Source organism: Maniola hyperantus, chromosome 17 (assembly GCF_902806685.2).
Source record: "Maniola hyperantus chromosome 17, iAphHyp1.2, whole genome shotgun sequence".
Taxonomy (NCBI): Eukaryota; Metazoa; Arthropoda; class Insecta; order Lepidoptera; family Nymphalidae; genus Maniola; species Maniola hyperantus.
The window spans coordinates 6,344,851-6,372,745 of record NC_048552.1 but is presented as its reverse complement, the minus strand read 5'-3'; the positions used below and the strand labels follow the sequence as shown (position 1 = coordinate 6,372,745).

Genomic DNA, 27,895 nt, shown 5'->3' with positions numbered 1-27,895 from the left:
TTGCAGTACCGGGGAAGGACGGCCAGCGAAGGGAGGAGGTTTTAGTCCGTAGGTCGCTGAGGAAGCCTCAGCGAAGTCGGGCATGCCAATTGGTATCCATGAGGATTTCCTCCTACCCAATTAAAAAAAAAAAAAAAAAAAAAAATTTTACAAATGGATCTAGAAATCGAAAAAAATAGTAAAAACCGCAACTAAATAATAGTACCTATCTAAAAAATTTGCAATCTGGTAATGATTGAGAGATGCATTTAAAACTTCTCTTGTTAGTAATAAATAAAAACTTATAGTTCCACTAACTTCATGATTTCAGATCTGCTTTATATCTTAAAATGAATGATGAACTATTCAACCACTTGAAAGAGTACTGAGACGCGAAAAAATCTTAAACAAAAGCACTATTATAGTCCAAATTCAGAGAACCGAAATCCGTACGGCGTACCGCGATAATTTTTCAATCTGATCTAATTGTTGATGACTCAAGTCTGAAACTCGACGTGAACGCTTACGCCTCAGCATCAAAACTAATTTTAGAAGTCAGTGACAAATATCAACAACCGATTTCCAACTAGAACAAAATCTTAGATTCCGAGTGAATTGCGGTCTGCTACCACAATAATTTTTTGGAAAAACTTTAATTTTTTCTTCGCAAGTGTTTCCTAGTGATTTGCCTAAAATGTCGCTGCGCCATAAACGCAGAAGTGTTAGCACTAGCTTCCAAGTGTACCGTAATGCGAGTTCCAGTAGTAGTGACTCTTCTACAACGTCTAGCAGTTCTTCTAAAAGCTCCGATACACCACTTAGGAGGTAAGTAAAGGTCAACGCAGATACTTAAGTTCGAGTGGCTGTCGTAGCGGTTTAGTGAGACTGACGCAGGGCCTAATTTACTTTATAAAATTGCTAGCCCGAGACATCGTTCCTTGGGATATAGGTTTTTAAAATTCCGTGGGAACTCTTTAATTTTCCGAAATAGAAAGTAGCCTATGTGTTATTCCAGGGTATAATCTATCACCATTCTAAATTTCAGTCAAATCCGTCCAGTTATTTTTGCGTGAAATAGTAACAAACATAGACAGTACTTCGGAACGTATTTTCACGGATCCGTATCGAATGCAGACTGCAGTGCGTGATAGCACATTAGAGTACATTTGGAGATAATGTGCGTTTTAAGCAATTTTAGTATCACTTGCTTTATCTGCGAAAGAAAACATCGTGAAGAAACCTGCATGTCTGAGAGTTGTCCATAATGTTCTTAAATGTATTTATGTGAAGTCACACTGTCAGCACTTGGCCAGCGTGGTGGACTATGAATCCTCCTCATTCTGAGTCGTGAGCAGACGACGGGTTGATCATGTTGTAGCTTTTAAAATAACGCCAAAAACCATAAGAATTCAGAAAAACTCGATTTTTCAAAAAGTTTTCTACTTAGGACCAAACTAAAAAGTAAAACTACTTACCTAATTACGAAGTACAAACTTAGGTCCTAGCTAGAATTATTTTTCAATTCTTTAGAGATAACAGTTTTATTAACTTAAAAACTACTTTTGCAGTTACCCGCTGTTTAAGAATAGGTCACCATTATTTTTGTATTGTAGGTAAGTATTTATCCTTCGTATTCATAGGTTTAACCGGGTGCTCCGTACGTCAGTAGCATGGCACTGGGATTTCTTCCGAAGGGATCAGCTCAGCCTCCGAAATCGTGGCCGATCGGTGTCAGATGCGGGCCTTTGTATTATTGATCACGGTAAGACAGGTATAGATGTTTCAAACAAAGTTCCTAATAAAATAGAAATACCTACCTATATTTTATTCAATTAACTTTTACAAGCCTACTTTGGAGTCGTCAAATGCATCTACCTATGTATAATGGAACGTAAAGTATACTTTTTCTATAGTCCTTAGACATCAGTGATTAACGTAAAATAGTTTTTAAAAACCTGTCAAATGCTCTATTACAAATTCCCAAATTCGCAGCCGGGAATCGAACTCGGAACTTCCCACATATTTTTGAAGGTCATCAAATAGCCTTACTACTCTATCATGGAAGATGTGGATAAATTTGTAGACTTCTTTTCATAGATTTGGACTTCTTGGATATGCCAGTACCACCTCGACGCCTCTTGCAAGTTTCCGCTTCCGCTGGGGCCATACCAGAGCTTGTTATTAAGTATGTACTTATTAATTATCTTATGTATAAATGTGGTCTTTTAACTTTGCTTGCTTACATAAATGAGTTGACTTTTTTACTTTACGTGAATTTCTAAAAAAATACATCTTTTTCATGTGCCTCGCTCCATAACTGCATTCACTTTTCTCAATTGTCGATGGGCAAGCCGAAGACTTCTGTGGCTGTTTTTTAGGGTTCCATAACCAAAGGGTAATAATGGAGCCCTATTCACTCTGCTGTCTCTCTGTTTTTAGGGTTCCGTACCTCAAAAGGAAAAACGGAACCCTTATAAGATCACTTTGTTGTCTGTCTGTCGGTCTATCAAGAAACCTACAGGGTACTTCCCGTTGACCTAGAATCATGAAATTTGGCAGGTAGGTAGATCTTATAGCTGGCTTTAGGGGAAAAATCTGAAAACTGTGAATTTGAAACATAATTTGACACAAAAAAAAAAAAATTTGGTCAGAAACTAATAATTAGTATTTTCAATTTTCGAACTAAGATAACTATCATTCTAAAACAGTTTTTTTTTTCATGCCTCATAGTTTTTAAATTATCGTGAAAAATGTCGAAAAAATACCACTGTAATACGGAACCCTCGGTGCGCGAACCTGTTTCGCACTTGGCCGGTTTTTTTTAAATATTCATTCCACTCCTTTTAGTTCTTCTTACGAAGGCAATTTTCCCGCGATTTCTCCATTATTATCATCTGCAGCAGGTGTACCTTTAGACGTGTTTGTGTGTGTGTGTATGTGAAAGAAGAAAATCAATTTACTAACTAAACAAGCGCCCGAGCGCGTGAACACGGACGGTGCCGCGCCGTAGTACAGCACGGCACACGGAACAGAAAGAACAGTGGAAGTGCAATTCACCAAAATTACTATAGGAACCGTGGCACGGCACGACACTGCGCCGTAGCACTATACCTACTACGCCGTGGCGTAGGCCGTAGACCGGCTCGATGCCGCGCCGCGTGATGTATCCTATCCCAGCTCTGAGTCCTGAATTCAGTGTTCTTCCTGCATCGGATAAGAACATCTGCGTAGCCACCTAGCCGTCCAACCATGTGGAACATCCTGAAAAACATTTGAAAATCATTTATGAAAATTAAATTGCCGCCATTTCTCCTATCACATTTGGATTGCAATCAATATTATGCGCAATGCACCACTGCGCATGTTTCTATCCCGATGGAAATTCCTCAAGCCAATTTAATCTTTAGTATTTTCGTTCTATAGAGTATTTTCCAATAAAAAGAATGGTCAGCCCAGATGACAGGTCTCCTGGTTGTTGGAGATCGGTACAGTATAGAAGTGATTGGTACAGTGAATAAAGGGAAATAGAAAGAAAAATATAGTTCTTCTGAAAAATTGTTCAATGAATTAACCATACAAGTAAATAGTGATGTGATTATGTTTATCGTAATTTCGTACCCTGTTATTTACAGACAAGTGCTCCCTCGTTTTTTCATTTAGTGATTTATTAATATTATGTTTTTATATAAAATTACTAATTATTATAATTGAAATTTAAATTAAATATACGGAATTTAATTTTGAATTAAGTAGGTACCTATACTAGATAGGTAACAAGGGTTTTCACGTAGGTATGGGAAATTCGTATAATTACCCATATTTTTCAATATACTTCCTACTTACAATATACAATATATTTCTTAAGTTTCTTATCTATCAAATATCAACATAATCTAAGTAAATGTAAAAAGCAATAACTTGGTAGGTTCATTCTGTGTGTTAAAAAAGTATTAAAAAATATGTACTTACCTACCTGATAAGATAAAAATGTAGGTAAGTAATGCGTGAATACTTTTTAATAATTTCCAATATTTTTGGTATCTAGGTGGCTTAATCGTTCAACCATAAAATAACGGAACATGCTTTTATTGTTGGGACTAGGGTGGGCAACTTTAACTTCAAGTTAAAATAAGATAACTCGTACCTAATATAATATTATGTGCCTATACATTACACAAACAGAAATATTAGGAAGGTGTTGTACTTATATTTAGAAACTGTGATAAGATTATAAATGTAGGATATCTATCTCCGTATAATCCAATCAACTTGTAAGTCATCGTAATGTTGTAACGCAAAGTAGCTATTTTTTACCCTAGGTTACCGCTTGCGGCATAGGTAGGTTACATTTTATAAAACAAACACCTCGACAACGCACAAAACCCTTCACTTCACTCATAGATTAAAAAGTGATGAACACTTTTGCGTTGTTTAATATTGATGATAATATATATTTATTATTTGAATTAATAAATAGGTAATTGATTAACACATTAATAGGTGAAATGGTGCTCAAAATTGCCAGTGATTTTTTGTTATGAACTGAATGAAATTGTAAAAGGACTGATTTGATCAAACTAAAGTGTACATAAAATATCAAGTCATTAGTCGCTTGAAGAGAATTTTTCGGTAAGTAATACCTACCTAGATAATACTTAGATAAATATACCTGACTACCTAGTATTTTTACCTAAATAAATCATTATAGCGTCATTGTGTAGATTTTAATAAGTTATCCCTAGTTGCTTAGACGTAACTTAATCCTGAATTTAGATTACGAAAGTTTACGTATACAAATAAATACCGCTGTAAATCAATTATTACTTGTATTGTTTGACCTACTATAAGGTAGGTGCTCTACATAATCATGATCATCATAATTATTTCTAGTTTTATCTGATAATATTCGAGTGATTTGAGTATCAATAAATACGCACCATAGTAATGTAAACTACATCCAAATCTGTCCAGTAAATATCGAGTAACAAGGATTGTACTTAAAGTAACTTTTTCGTAAGTAATCCAATTGTAATTATTGAGTCATTTAATATATTATATAAGTTTCTTATTCGAAGTTCGAACATACAGTTACCTACTTTAGCTAGGGTGAACTAACTGTGCTTTATGATGCCTGCGACTTCGTTCACGTGGATTTAAAAATCCCATTACACAGGGATCCTGTGATTTTTTGGCGTAAAAAGTAGCTTGCAAGCTGTCTCTGCAACATGTCAAAACGATATCTACCTACTTGAATCTTGATGTTTGTACTTGTAAAATGCTTATGAAATGTTTGTTTCTACAATAATTGTGTTTGATAGGTACTAGTTACTAGTAGGTAATAACAGGGTGGAGCAGAGAACAATTTTACTGCAAATTGAAAGCCCGTAACGAACCTACTGTTCTATCCCCGGAATTAATAATATTGTTCTGCCCACTGCTCCGTCCTCATGTTATGCAACAGGAATAAGGGTTGTGATACACGTGCCTGCAGATCGCATATGCTAATCATTGGCTAGCCAGAAATATTAATGGTACTGACTGACATTCAGTGTCGAAATTACTTGCACATGGCGCGGCAGCTTACATGATAGGTACCTTCTTGTTTTTTTGACAAAACCTAATTGTAGAGCATAAATTCGTTTGCTACCCCATAAGAGGAAAATCAGTGGCTGTGACTGTGTCCGCGTTAGTGGCTTTGACTAGTAGCACAAATCAGTGACAGTCGTCGCCACGGGTGGTCCCAGAGAGCTTTTTACTGAGCTAAGAGAGAAGCTTTTAATGGTTTTGAATAAATATTAACCACTACTAAGCTCTATCTTCTTAAATGGGTGACGTTCATCTCCTAACATTCTATACATATTAGCATTTAAGAGTTAACTAGCAGGAATCTGATGCTAATGGCTAAACTTGCTTTTATTTGGCAAGCTTCTGAGTTCGTGCGAGCTACAGTTATGTGTATCGCAAACCATACAGTTAACGTTAAAATAAACTATTGTGTGGTGGCCTGTCGTAGTGTGATAGAAGACGAACGCAGTCATACATTACATCACTTAAATGGACATAAATACAAGTCCACTGGAAAAGGTGTGCCATACAGACAGTTATTTTTGTAGCGATTCGAAGCGCCACAAGCGTACCAAGAATTAAAGTTGCCACTTAGTGTCAAACGGATTTCGTGTTGACACTATGTTGAAAGATGTCTCATCTCTTAACATTGAGTGCCGAGTACCTACGCTCAAATGATGCTCACTGCTGCTATCGGTCAAAACAGATCTGCAACCGCTAGTCCAGCGTACCTACCTACATATATTAGTATTCTGAGGTATAGGTCATCAGTACCCTTCTTATAAATGCGAAAGTGTGTTTGTTTGTTGGTTTGTCCTTCACGTCGCAACGGTGCAACGGATTGACGTGATTTTTTGCATGAGTATGGATGAAAACCTGAAGAGTGACATAGGCTACATAGCATATAGCTATATAGCAAACACTTTTTATCCCGGAAAAACAAAGAGTTCCCACAAGATTTTTAAAAAACCTAATTGCACGCGGATGAAGTCGCGGGCATCAGCTAGTTGTTTTATATGAAGAAGAATAGTAGTTTTGTCGTGGCAATCTGGCGCAGTAAGTATTGGTCAACCCCGGAGTACCTACCGACTTGCCGCTCACAATAGTTCGTTTATATCCACCTTCAACATTTTGGTTCATTGGTTTAGTTCCTAGTTGGCTTAAGACCAGCGTTATGCCTTATTTCTAGGTGAAGAGCATGGAGTGTGTCGAGTTCATATCTCACATAGATCCTGACCATTAGTTCCTGCTTGCAGCTTTTTGACGGCTTATAATGCCAAGGTATAATATTTGCATGTGCACGCAAAAATTGGTGTTTTTATGTGTTTTTTGTGTATTTATTGTGTTTTGGTGTGGCCCCATTGGCGAACATTCGGCAAATTTTCGACAAACATTCGTTGGTGGGGCCTGCGTCAATCGTATAATTTGACATTCGCAAAACATTTGCCAAACATTCGTGTTGAGACGGCAATTTGGCCCGCATCAAAGGAAATTAGTCAGATCCGGCCGGCCGCTTAAATCTGTAGGTAGGTATGTATCTGTTTTTTTATAAAACTTTCCTTTTTTAATGATACATGATAGTAGAATAGATTACAGCAGGGTTGCCTACCAAAATTGAGCCACAATTATCTTTATATTGCTATAATTTTTTTTAAAGGATTTTTAACAAAAATTTATTACCTATTATATTATATTTAAATAAAGGTAATTGGGGCTAAAATTGGGGCCACGCAACCCTGCTGTAATCTATTCTACCAATATGTATCCTACTTATATTATAAATGTGAAAGTGTGGATGTTTGGATGTTTAGATGTTCGGATGTTTGTTATTCAATTACGCAAAAACGGCTTAACGGATTTTGATGAAATTTGGAACGGAGATACCCTGGATTACCCTGGATTATCACATAGGCTACTTTTTATCCCGGAAAATCAAAGAGTTCCCACGGGATTGTTAAAAACCTAATTCCACGCAGATGAAGTCGCGGGCATCAGCTATTCATAAGAATAAGTTCTATAAAAAAACAGATACCTGCAGCTTCAAGGATCTTTAGTCTAAAACATTCGCCGAATCCCGAATGTGGTAGCTATACATTGACAACAGCTGGCTAGAAGATTTGCCGTTTGGCGAACTTTCGTCAAGCTCGCCCAAACTAGAAACATTCGCGCCGTGGGGCCACTCCATTTGGGCTATGGGTGTTCTTATTGCGCTTTGTTTGAATTTGTGTCGTATATTGTACTAAGCTTTCGTATTTTGTCATTCTCTTCTTGTAAAGGGATAAAACAAAAATAAAGAAGCTATATAAATATTGGTTATTCCCCGCCGGTCCCGGAAAATCCAAGGTGATTACCTACTACTTACCTAATATTGAGTTCTACACCACCTAACAACTCTTCAAACCCGTTTTATCTCAACAAAACTTAAGTCGGAAAATCCTCGCGTTCGCCACGTCCTTGCTTTCATTTACGTACTTACTTCAATTTAAATGTCGCATACGGTGCAATGTTATTTAGTTAGCTTGTTTATAATACGGTAAGCTTTCATTAGCCTCACTTGTAAGCTCAGCACTGGTCAACTCGATTCCCTGTAGGATTAGATGAAATTATAAAGCGCAAACACTTGAATTAAAATATAATTTTGACCCACTTCAAGTTTCCTGTCCCAAATATAAATCTTATCTTATCTTCATGTTATAAGTACGCCATTAGCATAACATACTTACCTAACATTTTGGGTTTTACCGAGCCAACGACGTGGTGGCGTGGCGAGAATTACCCTTAAATTCAGGTTTACCCTGGAGAAGGTATAAAAGGTCTTATTTAAGTATCTATTTCACATTTTAATAAGATAAGGCAAATTAAAGTATCAAGCAATCCTTGTAACCAACTTTTATTACCGCAGGGGCGGTAGGTTAATTAATTTTTGATCCAAAAAATTCCTTTGCAAATAGCGGTTTTCTTTTTGTACTAAGCTGAGTCACCTTTCTTATTAACTTTTGAACTTTTACACGGCTTTCGTTATAACGCGGTTAATTTTGGAATGTTTTTATTTTGCCGAAAAACACTAGGTAGGTAGGTACCTAGATATATTAAACGTATCAGTAGGAACCTACTCAGTAGGTACCTAGGTCTATTTACTTGATTGGATTAAAATTTAAACATTTTCTTAAACGAAGGAATGGAGCCTTTAAGCTTCTGAAATATAATTGTAAAGCAAACAAAGGGCTCAAATCAGATAAGTGATCGTAGTTAACTAATTATTTAAAACATTTTGAAGCTTTTCGTAAGCTCTAATTATGTACAGTGCTTTAGTAGGTACTGGAGTCTACCCCTTGCTTTATCTATGTAAGTACTAGAGGCGGATAGTAAAGGGGATGACTTTCAGGTCGGTTGGCGGGTCGAGCAGCGCGGTCGGGCTCGAGGAGGCCAGCGACGGTAGCGACGTCGAGCGCTCACGACGGCACCTCCGTGTGCCTAGTCCTACCTACTTGAGCCAGTAAGTCCTACACTCTTGCGTTGGTTGGCGGGTCAAACAGCGCGGTCGGGTACGAGGAGGCAAGCGAAGGCAGTGACGCCGAGCGCTCACGACAGCACCTCCGTGTGCCTACCTGAGCTAGTAGGTAAGTCCTACACTTTCAGGGCGGTTGGCGAGTCGAGCAGCGTGGTCGGGCTCGAGGAGGCCAGCGACGGCAGCGACGCTGATCGCTCACGACGGCACCTCCATTGCCTACTCCTACCTATTTAAGCCAGTAAGTTCCACATTTTCAGGGTTCCGTATCCGAAGGGTATCAACGGGACTCTATGACTGAGCCTCCGCTGTCCTCCGTCCGTCTGTATGTTTGTCTGTCTGTCAGCGGGCTTTATCTCATGAACTGTAATAGATAGAGAGTTGAAGTATTTACAGAGTGTGAACTTATTTCTATTGCCGCTTTAACAAAATATGATTAAAATTCAAAATGGCAGCCATGCAAATTAAAAAAATTAAGTGTTATTTTTTGTAAGATGGTACGACCCCTTCGTGTGCGAGTACGACTCGCAATTGGCCACTCTTTCTTTTAGAGTACCTACGAAAAAGTATAAATTCTTTTCGAGAAAAATAACTACACAATTGCTTTCACGTCAAGTGACCCAAAAGCTCTCTGGAATGCTACATGATGCCTAGCATCCCAGTTCACGATTTGGCTCGCGTTTTGACTGCAGTGACTATATATATATACAAGAGGCCTCTACAATATTACCTAACAGCATATTATGTCAAATAATAATTGGATTTGACCACTTTACATAACGAAAGCTTGAGATTTGTGCTGCAATATGTCAAGTGTACCTATCCATAGCTATAGGTAATACATAGATATTTAGGTATACTATTTATTTTTAACCAAGGATTTCTATCTATACCTACCTGCACTGGATGTATACAAGCTATGCCCGCGACTTCATCCGCGTGGACTACACGAATTTCAAGCCTCTTTAGAGATTGAATTTTCAAAAATCCTTTCTTAGCGGATGTCTATTGTCTAGCTACGTCATAATAACTATCTGCATGCCACAGATTACCCAATCCGTCTATGCGTCCAGTACTTTGAGCTGTGAGATGTGACAGATCAGTCAGTCAGTCAGTATCAGTCAGTCACTCAGCTTTTCGTTTTATATACTTAAATGTTTAAAGAAGACTACTGAATTTCGGTTTTCCTGGGAAACTAAGGCATTAGTGATGGATTTGCGTACCTAAAACCTGCCAAGTTTCAAGTTTCTAGGCGCAATATTTCCTGAGATTTCGTGAGAGTACCTATACCTATTATTGCCTACGGCAAATTATTGAGTATACAACAAGAGGGCGAGAAAGCCAAAGAAGCGCCATAATATTTGTTTATGCAGATCATACCGATTTGAATTTGAAATTTTCCACCCCTTAAAATTTTCCGCCCAAGGTCTGGCGGGAATAAATCAGTCGCCGAGTACCTGCGTTCAATGTGAAAATAATCAATTGTCTTTAAATGAAACCTTTCAAGTCACCATTGTCGGTTTTCGATACAAGTAGGTTAAACTGCGATCAACTCTGTTTCACAGGACAAGCAACGGATTCGATAAGTAGGTATAGGTAGGTATTGTCCGCGACAGGTTGAGATGGCAATCGGGGTATGAGGCGGGGGACGCCCCGCACACCCGCATGTCACCCGCACTCGCCCGCACCGGATTAGCGCGGGGCCCGGAGGTGTGGGTGTGCGGGGCATTCCCTCCCCGATTGTCATCTTGAACTGTCACGTACTATACCTAGCTATCTACAATTTTTAGAAATATTCTTTTATGGGAATTTTATGGAAAATCTTCTGGCATGCTAGTTTTCTAACGATGTTTTGCTTCACCGTTAAAACAACAATAATACTTATATCAACTTTTCAGTCCGCGCAAGAGTGTGGTTTTAGGTTCTGCGTATCGATATCGCAGATCTTAGCTTAAGAAGATCCTATATAACTGTTAGGTATTAATTAGCTGTGTAAATGAATTATTTTAATTTATCACGGAGAAGTTTCTGATGATGAATGAATTTTCGTTTTAATGAAAGCCAGTTTCAAAATTAATAGATCCTCATTTATTTAATACTGAAACATTATTTGTTGTGTAAACACTAACATTATTTGCACTAAGTATCCTCTTGGACTAAGAGCCCGCCAGGGCCAGACCTTCATTATAAAAGCTGAAAAATTCTTTGTGCATTGTCACCAACATAGGGAAGAACGATCAGCGACTATGAAGTTGGGATCATGGTGGCTTTAGGAGACAACAGGTAACAAAGGTGTAAAAAATCTTAAGTCAAGGTATAATGTGTAGGTAATTTTTATATTTTCTTCGAAATAAAGCTTTTATAAAATAACGAAGTTCTGGCCCTCGCTGACTCTCTCTCTATCTATCCAATGCTCGCTTTTTAAGAATTACACCTAAATTACATACAATAAATCAAGGTTTTAAAGGTCTTACGTACACCGCCCATATATTTACACCGTGCCCATTATCTATAAGTAAATATGAAGTAGGTAAAGATGCAAGATAACATGATTGTGCCGAGAGGTTAAAGCAGTTTTAGTTAGTGTGGAATTTTCAACGTGTGTCTCAAACGGGAAATATGTTACTGTGCAAACTCTGAGTTTTAAAAAATTGCCAACTAAGTAAAAACGCGTTTTTGAGGTACATTTTTATTATTTACATTAAGTTTATTTTAACTAAATTAATTGTTGTAAAAAATGTACCCGATGTACAACGTGAATTTACCGACTAAATGAATTTTATTCGAAAAGTAAAACGAAACACTTATTTTTCTTAAATAAGTACAAGAAAATCTCAGTAGGTTGGGTACCTTTCCTCAAGGCGATATCGGGTTATGAGTTAGCCTTATCGACTTAGTTCATTTATTGAGAGGGCTTTGAAGTGATAAACGCATTGCATAGAAAAATCAGAAAGATACATATTCAGTTTTACTTACTTATTTCAAACTATTTACAAGCAACAAGCTTTTTACCAGTATTTCGACAGCAATTAAAACCTGGAATTTTAGAAAATCCATTCGGGTCTAGATTATAGAGAGAACCTAAGTACATGTAAAATTGCAAGTTTTTAGACCCAAATCGTGTGAACTGTTGGTATAGGTTTTTTTAAAATAATAAGTAATATTATGTAGAAAAACATCGTGAGGAAACCTGCATGCCTGAGAGTTCTCCATAATGTTTTCAAAGGTGTGTAATGTCTACCAATCCGCACATGGCCAGCGTGGTAGACGCAGAGGCAACCTAATACGGTTGGATTGGGAATAAAATAATCTTTCATTTGATATAAAATTCAATTTAAAAAAAGTTGTCGATATAAAATTAATATTCGTTGGCAATTTACAAAAATAAAGGGTCTGGTTTAGTGTACTTATAGTTCTAGTGGTCTATCTAATGGTGCTCGATGTCATATATAAACTGGCATTCTGTAGTCAACATAACTGTGTGCGCTGTCAAATGGAAGAGCCGAATGGAAAGTGATAAGGATTTGCTTCAACGAGTGATTGGATTTAGGGAGCGATGGGCGATAAGAAGGGACAGTCTTCCTTTAGCTACTATAAGAAGGGCCTGGCTTAAGAGTAAGAGAAGTCTTTCGGCCGATACTCACCTATGGAGAAGAGGGTATGTTAATTTTTACATGTACATTTTTCCCTTTATTCAATAAGTACTAGATGATGCCCGCAACTTCATTCAAGTGGATTTAGGTTTTTGAAAATTCCGTAGGAACTCTCTGTTTGTAAGAACCACTATATTTTTACACAGATTTTTACGGATAAGTAGAGTACTTAACTGGTCAAGAATAAAGTATGATTAGGTTTACCTAAAGATGAGGTTTAATCTTTGTTTAGCGCGTTATAACTTTGCCACGTGTAATGTCGAGTTATTTCAGTTAACAGGTTGGTAAATAAATAAATCATAGAAAAAATATTACAAAATTGCACGCTAGAATTACAATAAATATCAGGCCATTAGTCACTGGTATAAGACTCGCTTAAAAGGTAAATACTAGCCACCACCTAATTTGCACATGTTTGTTTATGTGGAATGGACATGCAATTGCTAACTGCAAATAGCTCCGATTTTATCTTAATATTTACCTAAGCTTAGTTGCCCTTTCCTTATAGAGGACCTTATAGATAGAAAGTAGCCTATGTTACTCTTCAGGTCTTTAACTATACCCGTGCAAATGACGTCGATCCGTTGCTCTGTTGCGACGTGATTGAAGGACAAACCAACAAACCAACAAACAACACACACTTTCTATATATCATAACTAGCTTATGCTTGCGACTTGGTCCGCGTGGACTACACAAAAACCCCTATTTTACTCACTTAGGGGTTGAATTTTCAAAAGTCCTTTCTGCATGCTAAATTTCAGCCCGATCCATCCAGTAGTTTGAGCTGTGCGTTGATAGATCAGTCAGTCAGTCAGTCAGTCACCTTTTCCTCTTATATGTATGAGATAACAAAAGATTACTGTAAAAAAGTATCTTATTGGAACTTGGCTTAGAGACACGGACGTGTATCTTCATAGGTTTAGGCTAACAGAAACACAGAGGAAAATAATAATTACTTAGTCATGGCAATTGTTTAATTACTGGAAAGAAGATGAGGTTTAGGCCAAGAGAAACACATTGCCCTGGGTATCTGGAAACGATTACAATCCGTTACGTCTATGGGCAACGGCCAAGATACAGATTTATCTAATAACATGTGCACTAACAGATGACGTTAGACTTAGAACTATTCGTGTTCGGCGTTTTATTTTTGACGATTTCCCTGGCGGCTGGCGCTGTCCACTGTGGTTTTTTAGGTGGGAGGTCCTGGGTTTGATTCACGGCAATTATTCTAAAATAGATTCAAGTCCAGTCTGATGGGAGGTTTCGGTCGTGGCTAGGTATCGCAGCCTACCGGTAAATCCGTGCTGCCAAGAAATTTATCGTTTCTTCACGACACGATGTCAGATAGAATCCGATCAGGCTAGCTCCATTCTATCTTAGACTGCATCGACACATCTGAAATTGCAGCCTTGAGTTGACCAGCCCAGCTAACTTTTACAGAGAAAAACCTGAAGCAGAGCGAGCAACATCTTGGGACGAAAGGCACGAGCATATAGCGGTATGCCCTTAGATATTATGCATAGGTACCTACCAATATTATGCTGGTAATGTATATAACATTACCAGCATAATATTGTACATGAAAATCCTCTAAAAAGTCTTCGTTCTCGAGCCCAGAACTGGGAAATTGGCAATAAAATTATTATACCCCCGAAAGAGTCAAAAGCCGTTCGTCCAGCGACTGCTTTCTCTTCGGTCGTATCAGATTGCCACATTGGACTATGAGAGTGTGGGAATATAAAGAGTGTGCCAGTGTTTGCACACAATATGCATATTATCTGCATATATAAAATTCAAAGTCCTAATTGACTGACTGACTGACTTATATATCAACGCACAGCCTAAACCGCTGGACCTAGAGACATGAAATTTGGAGGGTGCGTTCTTTGTAAAGAGTAGGTATCCACTAAGAAAGGATTTTTCGAAATTCCATCCCTAAGTGGGTTAAATGGTGGTTTGTAATTTATGTAGTCCACGTGGCGCGAGTCGCAAGCATAAGCTAGTACTTAATAATTTTGTTCTGCGTCATTAGCTAGTCTTCTTTGAGAATTGAGATTGGACGCCGCGCGTGACAGAAATTCCGTTAGGGAAACATTTTTAATCCTCTGTTCCGTATATAACATAGTACCTATACTACTACCTATAATTAGGAAAAACTGACAAAGGTTAGAAATATGCGTGACCGTGAACGCAAACAATGCAACCGCACAAACAAGTGCTCTTGTTTGCAAAGTGAAAGATACCTAATACCTGTAGGTACAGCTACCGCAATATTCAAAAGACTAATAGGTGTAATAACGACGTAGATATACGGGCTCTATCAAGGAAGCATTCTACAGTCAACTTATACCTTGATACCAACTGGCAATTCCTATCTTAGTCGATTCCGGGACTATAATCTATCAATAAGCAACAAACTAGGTAGGAACCTATCACCATCATCATTATCAACCGGCCTTCAACCGGCATTCCGATTTCCGAACCCGCGGTAAAAATATTATTCTGACGATTCAAAAGCACTTGTACCTAAAATTGTAGGTAGATATTTGAATAAAAATTTATTCTATTCTATTCTAACCAATAGACGGTTGCACACCTGGAAATACGTCGTCGTGGGATTTTCCTATTCTAATAATAATAATATTATAGTGTAACGTATCTTGTACCTAGGTCTTATTTTTTGAACTAAGTAGGTACACTTATACAATATGTAGGGCGGTATAGGTCAGTTAATATCCAACACGAACATTCAGCTCGATTCGATCATCCATGAATGAAGACTGGATTCAGTCAAGCGTCATTTCATTGGTGTTGGAGCGGAGAGATGTCATATTACTAGATCGTGCAATGTCTCGCAAAATGACATGAACTCTGCTGCTGTATGAGGACATTGTGGTACAGATCGCGCGGCGAGAGTTTGGCTTTGACCTTCGGGTGGAGGGGATTACTGCGCATGGGTACTGTCACGCACACAATACTTTTCCTTTTTTATGTACCAGGTTGGATATTTGAGTGGGTCAAAATTCATGTACAGTGGTAATAATGCTAGAAAATAATACGAAATAGATAAACTTCTTCATTTATTAAAACTATTGATAGTTATTTTACTTATATAAAATGTTTATTTCCTTTTAAAGTTTACAGAGACAGCGATGAAAATTCTAAATAATTGTTTTTTAATAAAATTATTTATTCCAAGATACATGTAAAATTGGTACATACAAACAAAAGAAAACTTAAAATAATTATTAAATACAAAAGTTAACATTAAAAAAAAGTCTTAGCAGCAGTGCTATTCAGATTCTTATATAATAAACAATTAACGAAAATAGCAATTCACTTGTGAACGTGATTGTACAAACAGAGGCAGGGAACGACTGGAGCAGTGGAGCGCCAATCAGAGCACCGCGTGCGCCTACACACCCGCCCCGCACCCCACTAATTGCCCGTTGATACCCAATTTCTGATTTCTGCGCAATAACGGTCAAAGCCAAACTCTCGCCGCGCGTACTGTATATTGCATTGAAAAAGGACTCGCCATATCTACTCTATGTCTAAACTGCCGATAAGATTGCCGATTAGGTACTAGGTAGGTAGGTATACTTACCTATAACTCTGATTTTTAATTCGGTGGAATTCTGGGTTACCAGAGATAAAACATTTCCCACAAAATATAAATCTTGAAACATATTATGTTCTTCAAAAAGTTTATTAGTTCTGAGTTTGGGTATTTTTGTGCGAGCGCTTTTTGTCACCTGATGTGCAAGTTTGCTCCTCCAGAAGGTAATTTATGGCATCTCTGTGTGTTGCACCATGCTTCATTGCGAATGGGAACATAATACTTATAACAAACCACCTCTTTGATAACGCGACCCAGTTTTGGAAACATCCATTTCCTCGCTCTCGCAATGTCTACGTATGAATTGTAGGTACATCACTGCATGAGATTGGGAAGTACCTAAGTGTTTTCTGGTTGAGTGTGAGCACAAGGCCAGAAAGGCACTCCCGAGTTACTTAATTAAGTAACTCGGGAGTAAGTGTTTAATAAATCATTTAAAACGAACAGTTAATTCGCCCCTTTTAATAATATGAAGAAAAAAAATCTAACTTTTTTTTTATGGTTTTCAGATTTTCCCCGTAAGTGTGCTATAAGAACCTACAAGCTAAATTTCATAATTCTAGGGAAGTACCCTATAGGTTTCTTGACAGACACGACGGACAGACAGACAACGAAGTGATCCTATAAGGGTTTCTTTTTTTCCTTTTAAGGTACGGAACCCTAAAAACTGTGGCTTCTTATATGTTTCGAAAAGATACGAACTTAGCATTATCTGGATACATAATATAATGAAAACAGGTACGGAACCCTAAAAACTATAGCTATTTATGTTTTAAAAAGATGCGAACTTACTATGCATTATCTGGTGACAATGTAGATACAATTGCAGGTTGATTGCCAAAAAACTCAGTCTAAATCCACCACGCCCTCAGTTAAAAATATTGCGTCGCCATTAGGTACTGACGTCATTTTGGCTATTATTTTTACGTTTCATAGTAAACACTCGAAGTGGATAGCATTGAATGAAAGAGTTTTTTTTTCACTTGATACAATTTTATGAATTAAGCTTTTACGCACATCGCATAAGATTTATTTAGGTAAGGAGTAAGGACCCACGGAAAAAGGTAACAAAAGATTTAATGTAAGTACTTACCTACCTACTTACTTAGCTGTTTGAAATCAGCGAACAAACCATCTTAATAAATTTAGAATAAAAAAAGCAGCATTAACTGCGAGCAAAATTTAGGTAAAAATGCATAGTCATAATAAAACTAAAAATGCCTCAGTGTAGGTACGTTGACAGGTTCCTATAAAATTGTACTAAATTCTACTAAAACTTTACACTTACAGCTCATAAACACAGATATTTTTCAGGAATATAAATATTTTGAGGGACGGTAGCGCAGATTTCCCCGAACACGACAAACTTTGATGTATAGGTGCGATCTCGATTTTCGTCTCGTTCTCGTACAAGGAAGCAACTATCTGCGAAATAATAATAATTTGCGCAGTAAAATACGGACATATAAGCATAGTACGCGACAGGTCGAAATGGCAATCGAATAGGGAACGCCCCGCACACCCGCAAATCCCCCGCGCTACCCGGCGCGCGGGTGAGCGCGGATGACGTGCGGTTATGCGGGACGTCCCCTGCCTCATACCCCGATTGTCATCTCAATCTGTCGCGGACTATACCTACCTAACCTACCTACTGCTATGAGAAAAACTTCTACGTGTACATACTGTAAGTGTAGGTATAGGTACCTACCTCGTACGTGATATTTAGCGGTGATAGCGTAGTGGCTAAGGACGTCGGTCTCATATTTGGAGGCTCGGGGGTTCGAACCCTGGCATACATCTCTAACTTTTCGGGGTTTGTGCGTTTTCTTGCAGCAGCAGACTACTTTTACACCTGCAGTGTTTAAGAGTGAAGAAAAACCTCTGTATCTATCGTGAGGAAACCGATGCCTGAAAGTTCTTCATAATGTTTTATGACTTCTATGGCAACAACGGCCCGAAATCGCAAATGATTTCGGAATTCGGATAGCGCGCAGTTAACAGCTGTAGTCTGTACCTACCTAATATCTTACCTAGGCCTACCTAATAAAAATATAGGTATATTAGCGCGGTTCCTTTGCTTTGGATTGCGGTAAGTGGTAACCCTGGTGATCCCCCCATTAAACTGAAGTTTCCCGTTTTTATTGATCCAAATAGGCACGCGATAAAACGTTGTTCCTTCAAGTTAGCTACCTAACTATCTAAGTAATAAAGGTGGTAATGGACAGAATTTTGACCGATAAAGAGAAAGAATATAAATAGTTAAGTAGTGTAACCTGTATCTCGCTGTTAACAGTGGATATGAGGTGCGGTGCGTTAGTATTTTAATATTTAACACACGCGTGCAACATTTCCTTTCACCGAGTTTATTTTGCGTTTTGCCGAATGCTGCGTCCGTCAGTCTATACTGAACCCAATAAGAGGAGGGCGGGGGCAGGCGTGTGCTAGCCGGCTTCGACACTGTTCGCGGTTCGGCTCAGCGATAGTCCTTTTTCGTCAACAGCTGTATCAAGGTGTACGAGAAACGCGTGTTTTCGAACGGAACTTATCTTTGTGAATACCGACTACCGAACGTTATGAGAGTGTCATTTTAATTAAACGTCAATTTCGTTTGGCGGCTGGCACGATTTTACGAAACACATTTAAAACTTTGGTAAAATAAATGAAAATTTTGGACCTATAGGATTATATTAGGTATTTATTCAGTTATCTAATCTATAAAATGATGTCTTAATGAGAAAAGTGATGTTAAATTACAGTATTAAGTGTGAATTGTGTTAGAAAGTTTTACTCGAGGTGGTTCGATCGAATGACGAAAGTTTAGTGAATAGTGTTTACTGAGTGGCCTCATTGAACAAGTTTTTTGAGTGGAAAAGTGGGCATGACCTTCTAAATGAAGGAATCATATCCTGAGGACATTATGCTCTGTTTCGTACAAGGTTTTAGTGATCGCGAAACCGGGTACAAGAGTCCTGAGACAGAAGAATGTGATAATGCAGACGTTCCTATCTTAAGAAAGAAGAAACGAAGTAAACATTCTTTTAGAAACTCTTTAAACACCGAACCAAGTGGGCAAAATGAGTTTGGATTGGGAAGACGTGATGGCTTTTTTGGAAAGTCATTTAGGGATATAAGGTACAAGGGTGTCCCTGAAGTGAAGAGGAGCTTTAGTGATCGATTTTCAGTGATCCCTGATGTAGGTGGAAGGAAGGTGCCTAGAGGACTTTTGACCATACGCAAAACTTGGTAATTACAAATTGAATTTTCTACTCTGCATGCATTAAAAGTAACATTTATCAAGTAATACTTAAGTATAGTGAACGCAAAACAAGTCTGGTCCAATCTGCAGTTGCAAACATGGCACGTACAGGTCATAGACTAAAGAGTAAAGCCCAACTAAGATTTTGTTAGAGAAAAATAAAGTCAAAATGTTCCTTACGGTGTCATCCGTTAGTGCCTTGCCCTCACTTATTATTTGTAAAGTGGAAACTACACTAATTACCAGATTATTCAATATTACCTACTCTATTTACTTAGTAAGATTTAAAAACATTAGTACAGTGGAAACTCGATTAACCGGACTAATTGTTGTCGTTAGGGATTTGGATAATCGAAAATCCAGATAATCGAATGTATGAAGAAAAAGAGGGTTTTGTGCATATTACGTAGTTCACTATAATAGTCATGTATTTTAAATTTTCAAAGTAAGATAACTGTACCAAGTGGGATATATGAAAGGGCCTGTATATTCTAAAACAGATTTTTATGCATAATAGTTTTTGATTTATCGTACAAAATGGTGGAAAAAATACCCGAGTCTGGAACCCTCGGTGCGCAAGTCTGACTTGCACTTGGCCGAACAATTTTCGGTTGGTAGTCCGGTTAATCGCGAATCCGTATAACCGAGGGCCGGATAATCGAGTTTCTACTGTATACATAAATTTTTATCAAACATAATTATTACTTACTTATTTAAATAAAGTATTGATTTAAAGTCAATGTGATGACTGAAACAATGTAGCTAAAGCTGGCATCACCACAAAAATCTTAAACAAGTGTTGAATGCATGTTTAAAGTTTAAACCCGATTGATTTTCTATACAAAAACTTTTTTAACATCCTTAAGTAATTAACTTATTTTATTATTGTCTGGTGAGAGGCTACAGCTGTGGAAGTTAGTCTGCTTCCATCTCAGACAGCATCATCACTTTGAGATCGCAGTCTAGTCTAGGGCTGACTAGTATTAGTAGGTATAAAAAAATTATGGTAAGAAATGATCACTTAACTAACTATGTAAGTTAGTAATGTTACATGTATAGAAAAACTAAGCTAGTGATGTACTTACCTATATTAATCATAACTATAATATTATATTTTGTAAGTAGTTTATCTAGTGATATGACAGTACAATCAGTACTGCAGAAACACCTGCTGGATATATATTTTATCTACTATATATCTATTGTCAACAACTCGGATCAATAGCTATCTACAGAAAATGTACCAACTTAAACTATGACTGTATCCCCAAGTAAGTACCTATATAATATTATATTACTTTTATAACAAATCTTCAAGATTCACATAAAATAATTGTTAATATGATGCATTTTATACCATAGACCATATAGAGGAACACAGGAAAATTTCAGCATGGTCAGCGTAACATAATATACAAACAATAATCTCTTATATAAAAACTTAAAAAGTACTAAACTAAGTTATTCATTGAAAAAAGCAAAATCATGAACAATTTTGCTGTCATAATAATTTCTAGTTAGAGCAATACTTACTACTAATAGTTTGCTGACTAAGTTATTATGTACTTAATTCAACTCAATATAATTTATAATTTTTCTTATTTTTTTTTTAATTTGTACCAAAAACATTTACAATAGAGACAAAGAGAGAGTAAAAGTGGACAAGTGCAATGATGGTAAATTTCAGGTTTTCCAATACTCAGGTCGTTACTTATCTACTAAGTATTTAAATTTGTGAAAGTTATCACTAAAGTCTCAATCGTCTTTTCATCATCTAATAAACAGATAGGAATGTCTCAACAGACGTTTTTAATTGCAGTAAGATTGCAGTGTAAAAAGCACCTTCGGGCTCTGGTTTCAGTGTATTTACACTGAAACCTGCTCAAAATTTAGGTTCTTAATAGTAGATGCAGTTTATTTAACATAAAAAAAAGAATATTAGCCATGTTAATCATGACTAATATTCCCCTTTCCTCTCCAACTAAGCGTAAAGCTTGTGTTAGGAGTAGGTACGACAATAGTGGAACTGGTGGGGCTTGAACAGCCAACCTTTCGGAATTCAGTCTGCCCCTTAACCGTTGAGCTATTGAGGCTCTAACTTTACTTGACATTTAAGTAGTTTGAGCTTTACCTCTAATTGGGTAATACCTACTTTATCAACTTAATACCTGTTTAAGAACACAACCATAATAACTGTACATGAACACAAATGACTATGAATAATATTTGAATAGACGCTATAGCCCTACCTAATAGCTAAAAAAAGATAATTTAAGTAGGTGAATATAATATTTTGTCTATAACACTAATAAAATCGGTTACGGTTTCGGACAATTTTTATTTCGGATATCCAATAGTTTAAGTTTTAAGTTTTGAGGTTTCAGAGCTCCAATATCCATAACGAGAACTGCGCCTCGATTGCGGTAGAAAGACAGCTACAATGTCACGATCGCAATCGCCTCTGATTGGTTGACGCTCGCTCAATCCATTGTTAAAACAAAAATACCATAAATTCAACCAATCAAAACAATTGCGATTGTAATATAGACTGATGCAGGTTTTCCGCAATCGACCAGCTGAGAAGCTGGCGGCGATGGGTTGATTATATTATGATGAGTAATAAAATTACCTCAATAATGGATTCCTTAGCAAAATTCGCCTAAGGTCTTGTGTTTAATCTTTAATAACCTTGCATATCTTGTTTCACAAAACGCGTGGACTGGCGTATGTCGCAACACCTCCGATGATAGATTCCTGCCATATGCTACTGACCTACTTAACGTTGAACCGTACTACCAAAATAACTGTTACGTTGTTAAGGCCAAGATATTCTTGTCCCTTCACTGTTATTTTTTTTGTAAAACCTAAAACTAATTCCCTTGAGTTTGTTTCAGTGTGAAGCCGTATAAATATTGGGTTAGAGTAGGGAGGTATAATATACTCGTAGAGTACTATTAAGTATGCTATGATAAAATCATTTAATTACATTATATTTTAAGAATTATTTTCACTACGTGTACATAATGCAAAGAATGTAAATGGTAAGAAAAAAAGGTAAATAATCTAAATATATAAAAGGAAAAGCTGACTGACTGACTGGCGTATCTATCAGCTCAAACTACTGCACGGATCGGACTGAAAATTGGCATGCAGATAGGTAGCTATTATGACGTAATCATCCGCTACGAAAGGATTTTTGAAAATTCAACCCCTAGGGAGTAAAATAGTGTTTTTAAATTCGTGTAGTCCACAAGCATAAGCTAGGTGATAAGTTGAATACCAACTTATTCTCAAATTATTGTTTCTACTACATAATCTGAGAATAAATTGCTCACTAAACTTTATTATAACAGAGTCGTCCAATGTTATTTTAGTAGTTAACTAAATAGTTAATGTTAAAAGCTAAAGAATGCGTGTCGTCACGAGGTCATGTCCCGAATATTTAGTTAATTAGCGAAAGATGGTCTATAGTAAATTATAATGCAGTGATACGATCTATGAAGACGACGACTAATGTGAGTAGGTGTAACTATTTAAGTACGTAGTAGGTAAGTATTCTGTGCTATTGCTCAATAAATAGTGCTTACCTAGAGGCATTAAATTCATTGTGCATGGCAAATTTATAAAATGAATTTTTTGCTACCCTAGTAACTTAGTCATCCATTAGTCAAACATTTCGAAGAGAACAGAAAACAGAGGCCTTTCAGAAAAGTAGATCATTTTGGTAGGTGGTCTCTTAATGGTTTTCGATAATCAGTCGGAAAATTCTAAAACCAGTAGTTTCACATCTTGTTTGACTGGATTCAAAGATCTCTCGAAGAATAGCCCCTTTCTAAGAATGCATTCAATTAGCGGTGTATACTGTAAACTATAAATAAAATATCATGCAAAGGCGGTCTAATGGCTGGCAATCTCTTCTAGACAAAACCTTAGGTACATTTATTAACTTTTATTATTATATTTAATTACTCATTTCGATCTCTACTCTTTCCCATCTTATTAATTGCGTTCTCAGAATAATATCAACATGTGACTACCACGCAAGTGGTCCGGCTCGGGCTACTGTCATCGAGGTCGACAGACAGCCGGCCGGCACCATTGACGGCACTCTGTGACCGCTTTTGTCCGTCGACCGCCACTCGTCAACCCGTCTTGCTTAGTGTCAAGTCTAGCTCCAATTAGCTAAACCTAATTTTTTGTGTATAAAGAATCATTTTTAATTACATTACTAAGAATTAGATTTGATAATAAATTGTATAAATGGTCAATATTATGCTCCAATTATTGATGAAATCAAATCGTTTTTCTTTATTTTTAAAAAAATATTGTGAAGATCATAACTTTCCCTGTAATGCTTGTGTTAAGTTTGGGAAGCCACAAGCTTCCAGTCAACAGTGAATAGGCATCTTCTAGGCAAGCGCGCTATCTTTCATTTCATCATACCCGAAGAGACTGCGACCAAATTGGTACAATTTGCAAGATTCTTAGGGGTGTGATTGACTGCTTTGAACTACACAACAAGCTCTGCTGCGTTTATGCACCCTCTAATTACAGCTATCTCCGCCACCGCTCCAAATTTTTCGTAAGTCCGTTTAGTCGCACGGTAGCGCGTTCCAGGTCACCCATACCGCGCACTTTGGCTGCGCTCAACGCGCTGCTGAAGGAGTCCCCTCGCTGTGACATATTTGCTGACAAATGGGCTGACCTCATGGGTCAGATCTTGCACTTTTGTGAAAATTTATAATTTTGCTTTTTAAAATTTATTTTTGTAAGTATGTTTATGTTAGTTTGTACTCGTAGTTTAATAAGTGTAATTGGCTTTATGGCCGTTCTAATTAAATAATAAATAAATAAATAATAAATAATCATCTCATCACTCACAGAACTATCAATTAAGTAAAAATTTAAAATCAGCACTAGAACTTTAATAAAAAATACTTCATGATGACACAAGTACTAATATGATGACATACCTAGTAGCTAACTACAAAATATTTCATTAAATTTTCAGTTTGAACTGTTTGAATTTCATATTGATGATCATCAAAATCCACGAAAGAATGACCGGAAGTGCCATTATTATTAATAGTAGACAGTAGGTACCCGTTCTACTCTTCTACTAAATTAAAATATATCTAGCGAAGCTTTGGAAACTGAGCAATTGTATTGAATTAAGTTGATGTTACAGTATTATTTAAATACCTCAATATGCGAATCGTTAGAGTTACAACCTACTTAACTGACCATTGGTAAAAAATAAATCAGATACCTAAGTATGTATCTAAAGTGGTATTATTAATGAGTAGGTATGACGTCTTATGAGTTTTTTTGAACGAATCAGTGAACGCGTAGATAAGTTTAATAATAATAATCTTAAAGAAGGCATGTTTATAGTCCATAATTCCGGCAAACAATAATAAGGTATTAAAAGTAGAGTTTATCTCTGATAGTTGTGAATAACAATAACATTAACATTGTAGTAAGTATAAAGTCTTATATAGAACTTGGGAAATCCACTAGTTATGGAACTTCGCATCGGTAGTTTTAAAATTACTTTCAAACCACCTGCACCGATGCGAAGTTCCATAGGGGATTTTATATGGATAGCCAAGACGGAAATTTCCCTTGGATATAATGAAGTTGCTTACGCTTTCAACTTAAACCGATCTTAAAAGCTGAAAGTATAAAAAAATTGATCCTTATGGTACAAAAGTTAAGATTCAGTGCTGTTATCTGTACCTAAGTCATAAAGGCACCTTTAGGCAAACTCCACGTGTCCCCGCCGCGCTGCCTCTGCTCTATTACGAAACGTTATTATAAATATTCATGCTCAGTAACCAAGGTTACATGCTTATGCTTAAACACGCTGATAATGTTTTATGTTAGGTTAAAGGTATAAAGCCAAGAAATAGATATAGTATATAAATCGCAGCCTTTTCTCTATCGTGAGGTAGTTCAGACTGAATATCCTTAAAAACCTTCTGAACTGCCTCGTTTTCTCCGGTGAAAACTACCACAGTCAGACTCAAATGCGTCAGTTATGTAAGTGGATCCCCAGTTAAAAGCGGCTAGACAGATGAATATTGCAATTTATAAATGTAGAGCTATATAGATTATATCATGTTATGACAAAATGGGGTAACGTAGGTGTGCCGACGTCATTGCAGTCTACACACCTACGCTTGATGCCAGAATCGTCATGATATATCAAACGTTTTACGTATGTTGTTACGTATCACAAAATAAATGATCATAACATCCCTCCCTTCCCTACAATATTTTTTTTATTGATGGACTTACCTAGACCTATAATCCCATAATGCTAAACGACAGTCCCGTGTTGGTCAATATTCCATATTCCTATCTATTTTAGGTTTGTGCATTCCATTTTTAATATTAGCAAGTAATCCAACAGCCTGTAGCATTGCAATCAATTTTGGTGATTTGATTTTTAGGTCTAGTTATTGGACTGGCTGTTAACCGCCTTCGATCTCCGTCGATATTTATGGGGTTATTGTAACCTCGTTGAATAAAACAGCACGGATCGTTCTGTTTGTATGAAATGAGTGTCCTTCTTAAATTGGTTTGTTTGTATTCGTCCCGTTTTAGAGGATCCGTTGCGCGTAAGGAAGTTGGCGTGTTGCCAACGTGTTAAGAGTTCACGGTGATGTATTTGATACATATGGTAGGCTGTGAACAGTATCTGGATAGTTTTATTTCATTCTATTGATCTTAAGTCATCGCCCAAGCAGTTAGCTGTTTAGTTCGGAAATAGGTCGATGGGCTGGAAGAAAGGAACAACGAGGTATTTGAATTTTGAATGCTCGTTTACTTATATTGCGGTGGCATCATACTGTAATCCTTATCAATATGGGCTTTTCAAATGGACGGAAAGCTGGTTAGAATTTTCGCATGGCTGACGCCGACTAGATAATTTACCGATACATAAATTCGGATTTTCGCATTCCGATGATCCCGATCGCAGTTTTACTTTATCGCAGTTTTTTTCAGAAATAAATATTAGTATGGTTTTATCTGTTGCCTGTCCGTGTCAGCCTCAGCGTTAATTGACATTCATTGGCTTTCCTCAGTCTATTTCCACATTACTCGACCCTATATCGGTGTGGGATGCCAATCAAACAAAGGCGAATTTGTTTCTAGTGGTGACCGATCAATTGACAAAAAACAAATGACAAAGTTTCATTTCCCAAACAAATTTTGGCAAAATTATGAATCGTTTTATGATCGTTATAAAACTTATGTTTCTACAAATAATTCATTTGATAAAACAAATTACCAGACAAATTGTTATTTCATAAAATATCATTTGACAAACAATTGATTTCTTTAATCGTGTTTTTTTTGATAAAATGAATTGTTTGATAAAATGAACTGTTTGATAAATACTTTAAGAATTCACCAAATCTTTTATATGTCGACCGGGCCGACGGAAGAGACCGCTTACTATAATGGGGGGTCTCTTTCCACCCAGAAAAAAGGAGCCCCTCCTCCGCTCCGTCGACGGGCCCCGGTCGACGAGAAGAGACCACCACTATGGTGGGGGGGTCTCTCTCATCCCCCCCGCTCCCACCATCAAGAGCGAGCGAAGCGAGAAGAGACTTGGGGCACTCCGACTCGGAACGGTTAGGTTAGAAGGGGATGGCGGGGTCTGTAAGACCCCGCCATCCCCTTCGTGGGTTATTTCTTTTTTTACCACCCCGAAAAAAGGAGCCCCGCGCAGCGGGGCTCCGTCGACGAGCCCCGGTCGCTGAGAAGAGACCACCACTATGGTGGGGGGTCTCTTTCCTCCCCCCCGCTCCCACCATCAAGAGCGAGCGAAGCGAGCTCGGGACCTGGGGCACTCCGACTCGGAACGGTTAGGTTAGAAGGGGATGGCGGGGTCTTACAGACCCCGCCATCCCCTTCGTGGGTTATTTCTTTTTTTACCACACAGAAAAAAGGAGCCCCGCGCAGCGGGGCTCGGTCGACGGGCCCCGGTCGCCGAGAAGAGACCACCACTATGGTGGGAGGTCTCTTTCCCTCCCCCCCCCCCCCCCCACCATCAAGAGCGAGCTCGGGACTTGGGGTACTCCGACTCGGAACGGTTAGGTTAGAAGGGGATATTTCTTTTTTACCACCCAGAAAAAAGGAGCCCCTCCTCCGCTCCGTCGACGGGCCCCGGTCGACGAGAAGAGACCACCACTATGGTGGGGGGGTCTCTCTCATCCCCCCCGCTCCCACCATCAAGAGCGAGCGAAGCGAGCTCGGGACTTGGGGCACTCCGACTCGGAACGGTTAGGTTAGAAGGGGA

General features: G+C 37.7%; 1 protein-coding gene across 3 annotated transcripts in view; it reads left to right on the top strand.

Moving 5' to 3' along the window:
• Window positions 1-490: 490 nt before the first annotated feature.
• The window catches only part of LOC117989945 (GRAM domain-containing protein 2A-like), a 54,223-nt gene continuing 26,818 nt past the window's right edge, over window positions 491-27,895 (top strand). The window contains exons 1-4 of one of the 3 annotated variants that reach the window (XM_034977344.2): window positions 491-804; window positions 1,620-1,741; window positions 2,077-2,164; window positions 8,930-9,040. In XM_034977344.2, coding sequence (XP_034833235.1) covers window positions 674-804; window positions 1,620-1,741; window positions 2,077-2,164; window positions 8,930-9,040 — 452 coding nt within the window. In that variant the 5' untranslated portion in view covers window positions 491-673. Of the gene's footprint in view, window positions 805-1,619; window positions 1,742-2,076; window positions 2,165-8,929; window positions 9,041-12,456; window positions 12,711-18,743; window positions 19,572-27,895 lie in introns of those variants that run through there. The other 2 variants (XM_069504301.1, XM_034977345.2) reach the window with 2 other exon arrangements.